The sequence below is a fragment of the Macrotis lagotis genome, chromosome X (assembly GCF_037893015.1).
Source record: "Macrotis lagotis isolate mMagLag1 chromosome X, bilby.v1.9.chrom.fasta, whole genome shotgun sequence".
In the NCBI taxonomy this organism is placed as follows: Eukaryota; Metazoa; Chordata; class Mammalia; order Peramelemorphia; family Peramelidae; genus Macrotis; species Macrotis lagotis.
The window spans coordinates 224,724,105-224,738,117 of NC_133666.1; the positions used below are offsets into that span (position 1 = coordinate 224,724,105).

The window sequence follows — 14,013 nt, forward strand, 5'->3', positions numbered from 1 at the left end:
CATTAGTTGGGAGCAGGAATATAAAAAGCACATGCTAGATATTTTACAAAGACACACAGATTCAAAGATGGAAGAAGCCCCAGAAGCCATAAAATCCAATTCTCTCAGTTTATATGTAATTAAGGAAGTGTAGGCTCCATAGTTAAGCAATTCTCAACATCACCCAGATAAGTGTCAGAAGCAGGATTTGAAACTGTTTCTCTGATTTCAAAGAATTCTTTCCTTGCTAGCATAAAGAGGCTATAAAAATCTATGGTAGCTTTCTCCTTCCTCATACCAAAAAAATAAAGTAACCCTTACATCCTGAAGAGTATCTTGTTCTCTCTCAGGATCCAAAAAAGGGAAATGTCTTGGCCAGCTTTATTCTCAATTTTATCCAAGGCCACAAAAGCAAGAAATGAACTCTAAGATATTCCAATCATTTAAATACACTAATGGACTATAAGGTGCTAGAATAAAGCTATTATTGGTTGATTCATAAAGAGAAATAAATTTGTTAAGAACCAAACAGACTTCTCCATAAGGTAATTTCACTTATTAAGTAGCCCCATTTAATGTCCTATGCACTCTATATGTGTGTGTGTTTATATATACATATATATGTATTTATGTATAACATACAATATTAGTGACATAGCTACTTTTCTTCAAATTGAATCATAATTGCATTACCAAAGATAAAAATGTTTTGTTATTGTTGCCCTATTTACTCTCATACAAGGAGCCCTAGCCTCCATACATGTAAGTTCTTACACTAAAAACTTAAGATGTAAATCAAGTTTGCCTAAACAGAATACTCTTATTACATGTTACCAGACTTTGAATTCTTTAAAGAAAAAGGTAGATAAATCAAAGTTATGTTATTACAATTAGACAATGCTATTTTTTCTGGTTTTATTATATATATAACTTTTTAAGTGTTTATGAGATATTAAAAGGAGATAACAACAAATATAGCAAGTTGTGGTCTGGCAAGCATCTGTATATCTCCCCCATCTTAGGACCAGCTTAAAGTATAGAAATACTCAACACCAGAAATGTTTGAGCAATAGATAATGCTTTTTTTTAAATCACAATAAACTCATGCAGACTATCCATAGAAACAGAGAGAGGCTGTAATTTAATCCACAAAGGCAGAAGAAAGATATAATTTATTTCAATGGAGAGTATATCCACAATGACAAAACCATGGACTCTTAAATTAAGCATAGTATAGCCACTATCTTTCATTTTTTTATTTTTTTTAATGAAAATGTTACCAGAAAAATAATCTAAAGAAATCAGTGAAAAAGAAAAGTAGATATTTTACATATTGCTTGTTAGAGCCATAACTACCAACTCTTGTGACCAGGGTGGATGACACTAAAAGTTCTGAGAATTTAAGTGGTGGGAAATAAATACTATCTGGCAGCTTCCTATTTTAACTAATTGTTTTGCTAATAAGGTTTATACTTAGTCCTATGAAGGCTACTGAAGCAATTTCTTGCAGTTCCATGAGGTACAGTTCCCATTTGTCCTTCCCTATTTATGGCTTTCCATGGACTGCTGTCCAGTCATGTATTTACTGTATACAAACCCCTCAGAATTTCTGCTTGATCTTAACTGTTGCTTTGTCCTACTTCTCTTTCAGTAGGACACCAGGAGCACTGTGAGGAAATTCTCTTTGAGGAAAGAGCTTATTTCCCCCATTTTTCCGGCTTTTTATGAGCACAAACACACATGAATATGTTTCTTATATTCCCAAAGTACTGCTTTTATTCAAAATAAAAGTCAGTTATAAAGTTAATCATTTTTGTTTAAGTGATTTTTCTACCATAGATCTAATTTTGAACATAATCATAAATTTCTCCATTTATACAAATACATACATCTGGAGAAAAGAGGTAAACAAAAGTTACTACCCAACAGAACCTCTATACATGAATATGGACAAAGGCTATGCCATTCCACAAATGTATGGACTTATTGTGAAAGTCAAAATTAAATTCTGAAGTTCTAATGCCCACACATTAAGAAACTACTTGTGAATTCTGGCATCTACTTATGCATATTTCTAACCCTGTTCCTTCAAGGATGAATGATGAGGTGACTAGGAGAATAATGTATTAGTTTGTAGGTTTGAAGCTAGTGCTGTGAAGTACATCCAGACTCTGCTATCTCTCATGCAATTACACTTTCACATTCTCAAAAGACATTTCTCTCAGGTCAGCAATAACATAATAGCTAGTGGATTACTAATAAAATGTATTTGATAAAGATCTTTCAACTCAAATTCTGTTTTCTCAACACAAATATAAAAAAAATCTGAGATCATAAACTATGATTAACTCACTTGTTAATATATGAGCATGAATTGTTTAAAAGGTAATTCTAAAATTAGAATTTAGATAGCAAAATACATAATTTTTAGGTAGCAAAATAAATTATATATAGCAATTTTTCATCCAAATTTCTTAAACCATTTCAGTCAATTCAGGATCAAAACTTCTTTAAAAGACAAATGAATTCACCCAAGACTCTTGAAGAATTATACAACTGTGTTTAACTTAAAATAATTAACTACTTTAATAGGATCTATATATTGCCTTTATGGTCTGAAGACAAATCTTTAAGAAAAGAACTTTTAATGTATAATCCTTACCTCCACCCTCTGAGTTTACCAGCTCAACTTTAAAAGATTTATCCAATTCAGGAATAGAATTATCCGTGATGTTAACTGTAATGTATTTGTATCTCTCCCCTGGCTGAAATTCTAAGGTGCCTGAGGTATCCTGAAGTTAAAAAATGTAGAAAAAAAAAACATACATTTATCCTTTGGCTTATATTCATACCTTTTATGATTTTTGAGGAAATGAGAATTTTTAGCTATTGCCAAAATTACTATTGATGCTGCAACATTTGTACTTGAAATGTAACAAGTAAAATGCAAGGTGTATAAAATAGGGATGACTAGAGCTCAGCACATATTTTAAATAAGTATCCTCTGGACCAGTCAGAGAGAAAGAAATCTCATTTTCTGCATTCTCTTATTTACAAGAGAATATTCAAAGTCACTAAGAAATACTCAACAGAAGACTTTCATAAGCCTCTAAATAATTAAAAGTTTTGGACTGCAAGACATTCTCTTCACCAAGGACATTTGGAATAAGGCATTTAGAAGCATATCTACTTAGCATTTGGTTATGATATTAATGATGGTTTTATTATACAAAGCTTTTCAAGAAAAAAAGAGCAATTTATTTTGTTTGTAATTATTATACAATTCCATCTATCATGGATATTGATTTATAGAAGGGGTTACTATTCTTGAACGTATCATACTCATTATGAACAAAATAGGGAAGTATGCTAAATCTCTGTTCTAAAGATCTAATGACACAATTTGAATTTGATCCATTCTTAAAGAAAATTAATATAGCTGAAAGGAATGTTTAATTGTCTGCTTGAATGTTAACTTCATAATAACTCTCAGCTCACTCCACTTTATATGCACTGCTCTACCTCATTCTATGACACTAGAGCAAAAGAATAACAACTACCTCCAACAGCCTTGCTTATTGAGGGCAGAAACTGGACTCTCAACTCACAATACTTTGCATCTGCTATTCTAACTGGTTTCTACTCCATGGAAGAAGATGCCAATGATTTCTTATTCCCCTTACCTTCTGCCTCTCTTGAATATCTTTTCCACCATTAGACTGTAAGCTCTGAGGGCAGAAATTGTCTTTTTATTGACCCATAGTAGGCACTTAGTAAATATTGATTGGATTGGATTGCAAATTATTAAAAAAATAGATTATTTGAGGAGCAAATACCCAGTTTTTCTCCTAGTATCAAGTTTAATGATCACTTAAATAACAAAATGGGATGCTGATATTAATAGCATAAAAGGTCAGTTGAGGATGTAAGATATTTTATTACACAAAGCTACATATGAATAAATGACTTGAAATTGAAGCAAGGAACTCTGTACAGAGAGAAATATTTTTTTCGTTTTTCTACATTAAGAGACATAAGTTATAATACTTTTCTTTTTTTGTATTGTTACAAAACTTTCCTTACACTTCTCCTCTAAGTAATGAATGTACCTACCAAACAGACACTCTGTTAAAATAGTTATTCTTTTGAAATTTAAACTTTCCCTATATTGACAGGGTTCTGATCTGCAATCCTATTAAACTAGTGTCTCAAGTTATCTCACCAGGTCCTCCTAGTTATTCATCATAAATTCCTCAAGGCTGATGCCTTCAAGTTAAGGTGCTATAAAAGTTTAACCTTAATTAGACTTTAAAGAAAACTCTAGCCCCTTCCAGATATGCACAAGAACATAACCTTATGTACTGCATTGAGCCACTCCTTGGTCCTTCCCCTCTGACCCCTTCCTAACTTCTCCCAGTTCTGCCCGTAATTCCACCTGAACCCTCCCCCAAGTGTTTCTTTTAAAAGTCCAGCTTTCCATCTTCAAGTTGCTGTATCCATGTTGATTTTAGCCTGGTCATCCATTTCATTTACCCTTTCCTTTTCCCCCTTCTTAACTATCCTTGATATTCTCACCCACCCAGCTGGTAACCGTTTCTTTGTTGCTTACACTTTACTGTCTTCTTAAAAATTCACTTTCTTTACCTTGCTCCCTCCCTAAAGAACTCTGAATCAACACAATAACCCATGAATTAAAATTTATGCCTCCTGAGTCAGAGTGCCTTTCATCACTTTAAATGAAGCCTCACTGATCCTTGCAAGCTCCCTCCCAAGTAATTCTCCCTGCTACAAAAAAAAAACTGAAATAGTTCATAATCAGATGGAAGATTGTATATTGACTTAGAAAATCACCAACTAATAAAGTTTAAAATGTTAAACTAAAAAGGTTAAATGACCAACAAAATGAAACAAGCTAAGCTATCAAAGACTTCTTTTGTGTTTGTTTTTTTGCAAGGTTAACTGACTTGCCCAAGGTCACACAATTAGGTAATTATTGTCTGAGGCCTAATTTGAATTCGGGTCTTACTGACTCCAGGCCAGCACTCTCTCTACTGCACCACCTAGTAGTTTCTCTCAGTGACTTTTGAAAATGAAAAGGGACTGTCTGTTCATACCCTTTGATCCATTATCATAGGAAAAATGACAGTTATAGTTCATTAATATTATTTAACTCATTATAAAATTTTTATAAGGTCTTTCTGTACATTCTAAAAGAATAGCATAGGAAATAATCAATCAATGAATAAGCATTTATTTAGTACATTTTATACTCCAGGTGAACAGTGAATTTTAAAAATTATATTTTAAATTTATATTTCTGTAATAAGAGATTAGAAAATTCACTTATTTCAGAAAGCCTCCTTTTGATCAGATAAGAGAATAAATGATGGGCAGATACAATCAAGACATCAAAGTAAGACTCCCAGCATTTGAAAAGGATTCCTAGAGTCCTAACTGTAAAATAAAACAAAGGGTTGCCTTTATACCATCAGAAGTCCCTCCAGGTACATTTTTGCCTTAATATTTTTTAGACTTTCTTTAAACAGAAATGCCTCCTCTTCTTCCCCAACCCCCCAAAGGCTCTGCTCCCCTGGGTTGGAGGGGCGGCTGCCAGAGGGGTGGCCCGCCAAAGTGAAAGAACTTTAGCCTCCCAGAGGCAGCCCCAGGGCGCTGGGAGCCCCAGCTCACAGCAGCGGGAGAGTCTCCGGAACTACACCCCGGGGAGCACTGGGCACAAACTGGGGGAACAGCAGGGGGGACCTCTGCCACAGCGAGCACGTGGAGCCCAGCCCTCAGGGCACACAGCCAGCAGCTTGGCCACCACAGCCCAGATCCAGGAACAGAAACAGGCAGAGCCAAGAAGCAGGAGCCCCCAGGCCATGAGCCCATTGAACCTAGAGAAGGGAGTGAAGAGAGACTGCAGAGCTCTGTCCTCTGCCCCTGGAACAGGACTCTGGGACTCTGACCACATTCAGATCCTGATCCCAGTCTAGGCCACCCTATAGAACAGCAGGGCCCCCCCCCCCCACCTCAGCCCCATGGCAGAGGGGGGCACTTATGGTCATTCACAGACCAGGAGGGAGGACAGAGCCTCACACATTGAGACCCTTGTGGGAGTGTCCCAAAAGCTCAGGAAGCACCCCAAAAAACAGCTAAGACTGGGAAAATGAGTAAGCAGAGAAAAAACAGGAGCACCATTGAGAAATATTTTGCCTAGGAGCCCAAGAAGGATCAAAACACTCAGTCTGAAGATGACGAAGCACAAGCGCCTGCATCTAAAGACTCCCAGAAAAACAGAAATTGGGCTCAGGCTATGACAGAGCTCAAAAAAGACTTTGAAAATCAAATGAGGGAGATAGAAGAAAAACTGGGAAAAGAACTGAGAGAGATGCAGGAAAAACATGAAAATGAAGTCAGCAGCTTAGTCAAAGAGATCCAAAAAAATGCTGAAGAAAATAGCATGCTAAAAACCAGCTTAGGTCAAATGGATAAAACAGTTCAAAAAGTTATTGAGGAGAAGAATACTTTAAAAAGTAGAATTGGACAAATGGAAAAAGAAATAAGAAAGCTCTCTGAGGAAAATAAATCCTTTAGATGTAGAATGGAGCTAAAGGAAACTGATGACCTTGCAAGAAATCAAGACACAATACTTCAACACCAAAAAAATGAAAAATTAGAAGAAAATGTGAAATATCTCATTGAAAAAACAACTGATATGGAAAACAGATTTAGGAAAGATAATTTAAAAATTATTGGAATACCTGAAAGTCATGACCAGGAAAAGAGCCTTGACATCATTTTCAAATAATTATTACAGGAAAATTGCCCTGATATCCCAGAAGCAGAGGGCAAAATAGAAATGGAGAGAATCCACCAATCCCCCCGAGAAAGAGATCCCAAAACCAAACCCCAGGAATATTATAGCCAAGTTCCAGAACTCCCAAGTCAAAGAGAAAATATTACAAGCAGCCATAAGGACACAATTCAAATACCGTGGGGCTGCAATCAGGATCTCACAGGACTTAGCAGCAACTACATTAAAAGCTCACAGGGCTTGGAATATAATATACCAGAAGGCAAAAGAGCTTAGAATGCAACCGAGAATCAACTACCCAGCAAAATTGAATGTCCTCTTCCAGGGAAAAAGATGGATTTTCAGTAAACCAGGGGAATTTCAAATGTTCCTGCTGGAATGGCCAGAGCTGAACAGAAGGTTTGATGTTCAGATACAGGACTCAGGTGAAACATAGATATTGGAGGAGAAGGGGAAAATATGAGGGAATTAATGATGATGATGAACTGCATGTATTCCTGCATAGAAAAATGACACTGATAATCCTCATATGAACCTTCTCAGTTAATAGAGCAGACAGAAGGATCTTTTATAGCTATGAAGCACAGGAGAAAGCTGAATTTGAAGGTAAAATATGGTGTAAAAATGGAGTCAATAGAAAAAAGGGAAATGTAATGGAAGAAAGAAAAAGGAGAGGGGGAATAAGCCAAGATATTTCCTATAATAAGATTTTTCTTTATTACAATGAGCTATTGCAATGATATGGAAGGGGGGAAGACAGGGGGGAATGAGGGAATCTTCACTCTCATCTGAGATGGCTAGGAGAGGAAACAGCATATATACTCAATGGGGTATAGACAACTGGAGTAAGAAGGGGGTGGACGGGGGAAGGGGTGGGGATGTGAATGAAGGAGGAGAGGATGGACCATGGGGGTAGAGTGGTCAGATATAACACATTTGCTTTTTTACTTCTTTCAAGGGGCTGGGATTGGATGGCCTGTCCAGGACCATAGGGCCAGGTGGATGCTGGGCCTAAGGGGTGGTATGGGGGCTCAGAGCCTCTTGGCTCCAGGGCCAGGGATCTGTCTGCTGTGCCACTCAGCTACCCTACAGCAGAGTCAGAGTGAAAGGAGACAGAAAATATAGTACATGGTAGTGGAGAAATATGAAAGGAGGGAGTTGCTATCAGCAATGGCAATGGTGGGAAAATATGGAAGTAACTTTTGTGATGGACTTATCCTAAAGAATGTGATCCACCCACGACAGAGCTGGTGGTTTTGGAACACAGACTGTAGCACATTTTTTATTATTATTATTTTGGGGGGGGGGGTTGAAGGGCAAATGGGGCTGGGTGGCCTGCCTGGGGCCGCACAGCTTGGTGATTGTTGGGTGTCTGAGGCTGGATTTGGATCCAGGTACTCCTGGCTCAAGGGCCAGTGCTCTGTCCGTCACCCAGCCACCCCTACTATTATTACTATTTTATTTTATTTTGGGTCTTTTTATTCTTTTTTTTTCATTTTTGCAGGGCAGTGGGGTTGGGGTGGCTTGCATGTCATACAGCTAGGTGACTGTTGGGTGTACGGGGCCAGATATGGGCTCAAGTGCTCCTGGCTCCAGGGCTGGTGCTCTGTCCACTGCACCACCCGGCCACACCTACAATTACTACTATTATTTTTTTAATTTTATTTTTTTCTCTCCCCTTTACTTTATCACTCAAGCGAGTCTATATTTTGAGGGGGAGGGGGTATTTTGTTTACTCTTAAACAAGAATATTTTATTAATGTATAAAAAACATTATTTGTACAAAATGAGAATAAATAAATATTATATTAAAAAAAAAAGAAACTTACCTATAAATGAGGGAAACAACAATATGAAAATAAATCCAGATGGACAAGAAACATACTCAAAACAAATTTCTAAGCTTTTGAATTTTCCACTCCCTCCACTTGCATTAAAACTGCTTCTTCCCTCATCATTTTTCTTCTATTTCTTTGGACTAATACTTGTTTTTCCTGATCCTTCTCCCCAACATAATTAAGAGTAAACTAACTCTTTAATGAATCACTAATCAACATGTATCTAATTCACTGATCAACAATTCCTCCATTTTCCAACATTCTTGACTATGTGAGTAGAATACTATAAAATCAATTTTGGTTAATTTTGCTGAGCTATTTCTTTCCCCTTACCTCCTGAATCATTAAAGCAAAGGAAAGATTTTTAGGTAGAAAAGGAAGAGGATATATTTGAAATGAATGTGATGTCAAAACTAAAGACAAGGATAAATGTTTTTAATGATGAAACATCAAAAAATTTAAGCATAAAATAAGCAACAAACCAAAATGAACAGCCAAAAGGAATAAATGTATGAAATAAAAGAGGAAGAAAAAATAATTATAGAAAAACCAATGAAAAGTACAAAGTACCAGATTTATCAGAAATTATTATAAAATTTATGCTTGTTTAATGTTGCAGATTTTGTTTGGGGATTGGAAACAAATTATATATGGAATGAAAATATATTATGACTAAATCACAGTAATTTAATGATAATATTAATAAAACACTTAGTCATTATACTATGGTTGTTCAGTATAATTATTCTGCTCACTTCTCTCTTCATTCTGCATCAGTTCCTATGAGTCTTTCTAGTTACCAATGACAGTTTTCTTTTAAGTAAAATTTGTTATTATTATTATTATTTTATTATTAAGGAACAGTATTTTATATGATATGTTGTTCATTGGCATGTACAAAAGTGCTTTAATCTATCAACTCCCCCCAAAAAATAAAAACAAAAACAAAAACAAGGCTGAAGCTACTTTGCATTCCATTTTACATCCCCATCTCCTTACCTGGTAATCATCAGGACTAAATGCTGTTAGTGAAACTGTTTTATATTCCACCATCACCCTTCCCAGAAGACCCTGTGCACGAACTACCAACAATTTAATTTCTCCGTCTTCTTCCTTCACATTCAAATGTGGGATACTGGTTGCAGGCACAGTCATCTTGTCATCAGACTGAGGAGGCATTCCCACAGAGAACTGAAGCAAGCCTAACAAAGACAAAAACACCATCCTCACAAATGTCATATTAAATAGATTTCATTATTCATTTTTAATGAACACTTGTGTTCTTATCCATTAGTTAAACAGACGTAGTTGGAGTAGCTGGGTTGGTGCAATGGGTAGAGCACTAATCAGTAATCAGGAAGATCTCAATTCTTCGGACTTCTTCATACATTTACTACTGATATGACTCTGGGCAAGTCCCTTAGCTGCTTCTAGTTTCAGTTTTCCTATCTACAAAATGAGGATAATAATAGCACTGTCTCCTATCATTATTAGGGGAATAAAATGAGATAATATTTGTAAGGTGCTTTACAAATCTTAAAGCGCTATATAAATGTTAGCTACTACACCTCTACTTTTCATTCATTCCTTCGTGATCAAAGAGCAAAGAGCAAAATTCATTTAATTTAAACTTGAATCTGTTTAAAAACAAGTGTCTGAACTTAAGTGAAATTGATGTTTGCTTAATTCTACAATTACCATTACCATTTGACAAAGATGCAATTCCTTGAATCCAAAAGGTTTAGATAATCCAAAAGTATTTGGAATTTGTTTTTGCTTCTTGTTTTATGAGAAGTGGCAACACTCTTTGCTTTAAAGGCCTCAATATAAAGACTTGAGAGATGGAAAGCCATCTGGCTTTGTAGTTTGGCTCCCAAATACAGAATTACCTAATACTAGAGTTGGAACCTTAGTAATCACCTCGGACTTTATATATGACATATGAATGACCTGAGGTTTAGAGAGTTTAAACGACTCATTAGTTGATCAAAGAACTGAACCTAAAGCTCTTAACTCCTAATCCAGTGCCCATTTTACTAAGCTAGGACATTCATCTTCCCTATCCCCACCTCCTAACACCCAATTTTCTTTCTTGCTTTGTTCTCCATGACCAGAGTAATACACTCCCTTAAGGATGACTAAGGAAATTCTCCATTTACTGTTAATAACAGATTCTCTAAAAAAAATCTTCACTTCTAGTTAATGCTGGATTTTAGGCTACACACAAAGGAAAGAACAGTAAAAAAGAATAGAAAAGAAAGTAGGATCTACAAAGAATCTAAATTTTTTAAAATTCCATTTTAAAAAGTTTACATACAATTAATTATAATTTTATATAAAAGCATTTATCCATATGTGTTTATATGCATATCACATAATTATATATAATTCAGGAATGAAGCTTTATAGTTATTCATGTAAAAGATGGCATTCAAATTAGAAGTTTAAGTGCTGAATATCTAAATCAGAACTTTTGTTTTTGTGATTTATCAAAACTTCATCTTCTATAGCAGATGAATCTAAAATACAAAAATAATACAAAGGATAATTTCTAACAAAGTTATTACCATGTGGATGGTCGCTGGCTTTGATAGTGATATCTGTTGTTTCCTTTTCAACATCTATGCTTGCTCCACTAGTTGGAGTTGAACCCACTTTCCCATCTCCAGGAATTGCAGAAACCAGTGTCACTCGGAAATACTCATTAAGCTCTGGGATATCATCATCAATAACATAGAGATTCAAGACCTAGAATTGTAAAAAATCAAAGACGCTAGGTTAAGAAACATTACATCCCAAAGAAAAAGTAGTGTCCTTTAAACCATACTTAATTTTTTTAGTTATTTCTAATCACAATTCATTTCTGTCCAAAAATATTTTTATTGGGTGTTTAAATATGTGTACAACTCTAGTCTTTTCATTAAATTCCTCAAATAATTGCAAGAGGCAAAGTTTAAATCTGTTCAAAAATGTTAGGCTGTCCAGAATATGTTGCAAATAGGGTGCCATTAGGTATCACAGTGGAGAAAACAATGGAACTTGGATTCAGGAAGACATGAATGCAAACTTTCCCTCAGCTATTTAATAGCCATGTGGTCTGTAAAGAAAGTCACTTAACTCATGTCTGCCTCAGTTTCTTCAACTTGTAATAATAATGATAATGCTTTCCTCACAGAATTACTGTGAGCATCAATTGTATTTGTATTTGTAAAACACTTGCAAACCTAAAAGCACTATGCAAATTTAAAATTTTGATTGTTGTCCTTCATTGAAGAAGATCATAACATCAATTGAATGATGGCATGACATGCACGTTTATATCTATTAAGTGAGGGGGATATTGTACAAAGACATTCTTCTCACTTCCTCTTCCCTGTAGCCTTAGTGTAGGAAAAAGAACTACAAGGCACTATGGCATTATAGTAATGCCAGGCGGAGCAGCAATATGGTATTTTTGGCCACAAATTTGCAACATTATGGTAAAGCCAATCTGATTCTTGATGTTCTAAATCATCAGTATGGTGACTTTTATGGGGATAAACTTTTGAAAGTAGGGCTAAGCCAAACCTGTCACTCAATGGTCTAATCATCAGTACAGTAACTTTATGATGATGATCTACCCAGCTCACAATGGTCTAAATAGTCAGTACAATAACATTTGGCAACAAGGCTTCAACAGTAGGGCAAAGCTAACCTGTAACTTAATGGTCCATACTACTTAACTATTCTTTGCTGGTCTTCAGAGATGGGATCATATTAAGAGGGAGGGTCAGGGGCATTCATATTGTACCTTTAGAGGTGAAATTCCTGGACTGGTACAAGACAGACCAGAACAAAAAGCATTTCCCAAGAATGCTTTAGTGAATCAAGAATGAAAGTTGGAGGTTTGAAGATGATTGGATACTCAAATTTCCAACCATAAACAATTCCAATTAACAATCCAGCAGAATTATACCCCTGACCAGCTGGGCAGCTCCCAAAACCAGTCTTTGGCTTCTGGGAAGGCAGAGGGTCGGGGGGGAGTATGGTTGCAGAGCTAAGTAACATAGACCATCATGTAAATTTTAGTTATCATTTTTATGGTACAAATCTAGAAACTCTGAAACAGTCTTCCTCTAGGCAAACTTATAAAAGAATGAAAGCAGGTCCAAGGAGGGATGTGAGCATAAGGATCTAAGGCAAGACTGAAATTTTATGTTTCTGAGGGAGTATCAGAGATTTCATAGAGGATCATGGCTAGCAGGCATGTACCATGTTAGCAGAACTGGACTAAAACCTTTTGGTAGAGAAATCTCTCAAAGCTATAAACTAGTTTGAAAATTTGATGTTAGCTATGAATATACATTTTATAAATGTTTAAGTCCTCTGCAACTGCCTTTTAAGAGAACTATATATATATATATAGTTATATAGTTATATATATATATTTATATATATATATATATATATATATATATATATATATATATATATATAGTTATATATAGTTATATATGATAATATAAAATTGTATTGTTCAAAGTACCGGTAAGCTCTGTCAACTTCTCTAGGTAGTATTCTTAGACTTCAAATTTTTTGTTTCATGTGAATCTCAATGTTTATATTTTTATGCACCTGGTTGGTGCTCATAGGATTTTAGAATTAAGATAATGTATAACTAATTGAGAATTTCTTATGCCAGAATATGAAGGTATGTTTTGAGATTTTTTTAAATATGCTTAATTGGGGGATAAATGAAAATTTTATGAATTATTTCAATTGTAGGCTTGTTCTCTTTATTTTAAATAATCTTTTGAGAAAGGTGATTTGGAAAGTGCTGGAGCTTAAAGATAATTCTGGGTATTTGTCTTGTCCTGGCATATTTTCTTACAATGAACCATAGACAAAAAATATCTGTTGCTCATGATAAGCTATTATTATTTAAGATTACTAAAACATAAAAGTGACCTTAACTGTAAAGTCAGATGCTGGTAATAGTGGCCATCATGTGGCCAAAAAGAGTAACTGTTCTCAAAGGGGCTGAGGCCAATAACTGTAGGCATGAGGATACAACAAATAATATATAGAAAAATAAATAAGAAAATTATTTAAATATATGTGGACTACAACTTTAGGCAGTGTATTTTTCTCAAATGAAACTCTATGTTTTGGCTCATTCTGGGGTGAAAAAAAATCTCAACTTCATCCACAAACATCTTCTTCTGATAACTCATCATGGTATACCAGCAGAACAAGCTCTGGTGGCTTCTACAGTAACATTCTGTCATAATAATTAGCTAATAATTAGTCAAGGAACAATATAATCATCTACCAGTTTATCGTATATCCTCCTCTGTTGCTTTAGAGCATTTATAAATAAAAAGTTAGGAAGGTCATCATTAC

At 35.2% G+C, this 14,013-nt stretch overlaps 1 protein-coding gene across 4 annotated transcripts in view; it reads right to left on the reverse strand.

Annotated features, from left to right (window-relative positions):
• The window catches only part of LOC141502675 (adhesion G-protein coupled receptor V1-like), a 456,940-nt gene that overhangs the window by 316,495 nt on the left and 126,432 nt on the right, over positions 1 to 14,013 (reverse strand). For all 4 annotated transcript variants that reach the window (XM_074207517.1, XM_074207518.1, XM_074207514.1 and 1 more), the window contains 3 exons: positions 11,199 to 11,379; positions 9,631 to 9,833; positions 2,642 to 2,771 (listed from right to left, as the gene is read on the reverse strand). In XM_074207517.1, the coding sequence (XP_074063618.1) occupies positions 2,642 to 2,771; positions 9,631 to 9,833; positions 11,199 to 11,379 (514 nt within the window). The remainder of the gene's footprint in view (positions 1 to 2,641; positions 2,772 to 9,630; positions 9,834 to 11,198; positions 11,380 to 14,013) is intronic.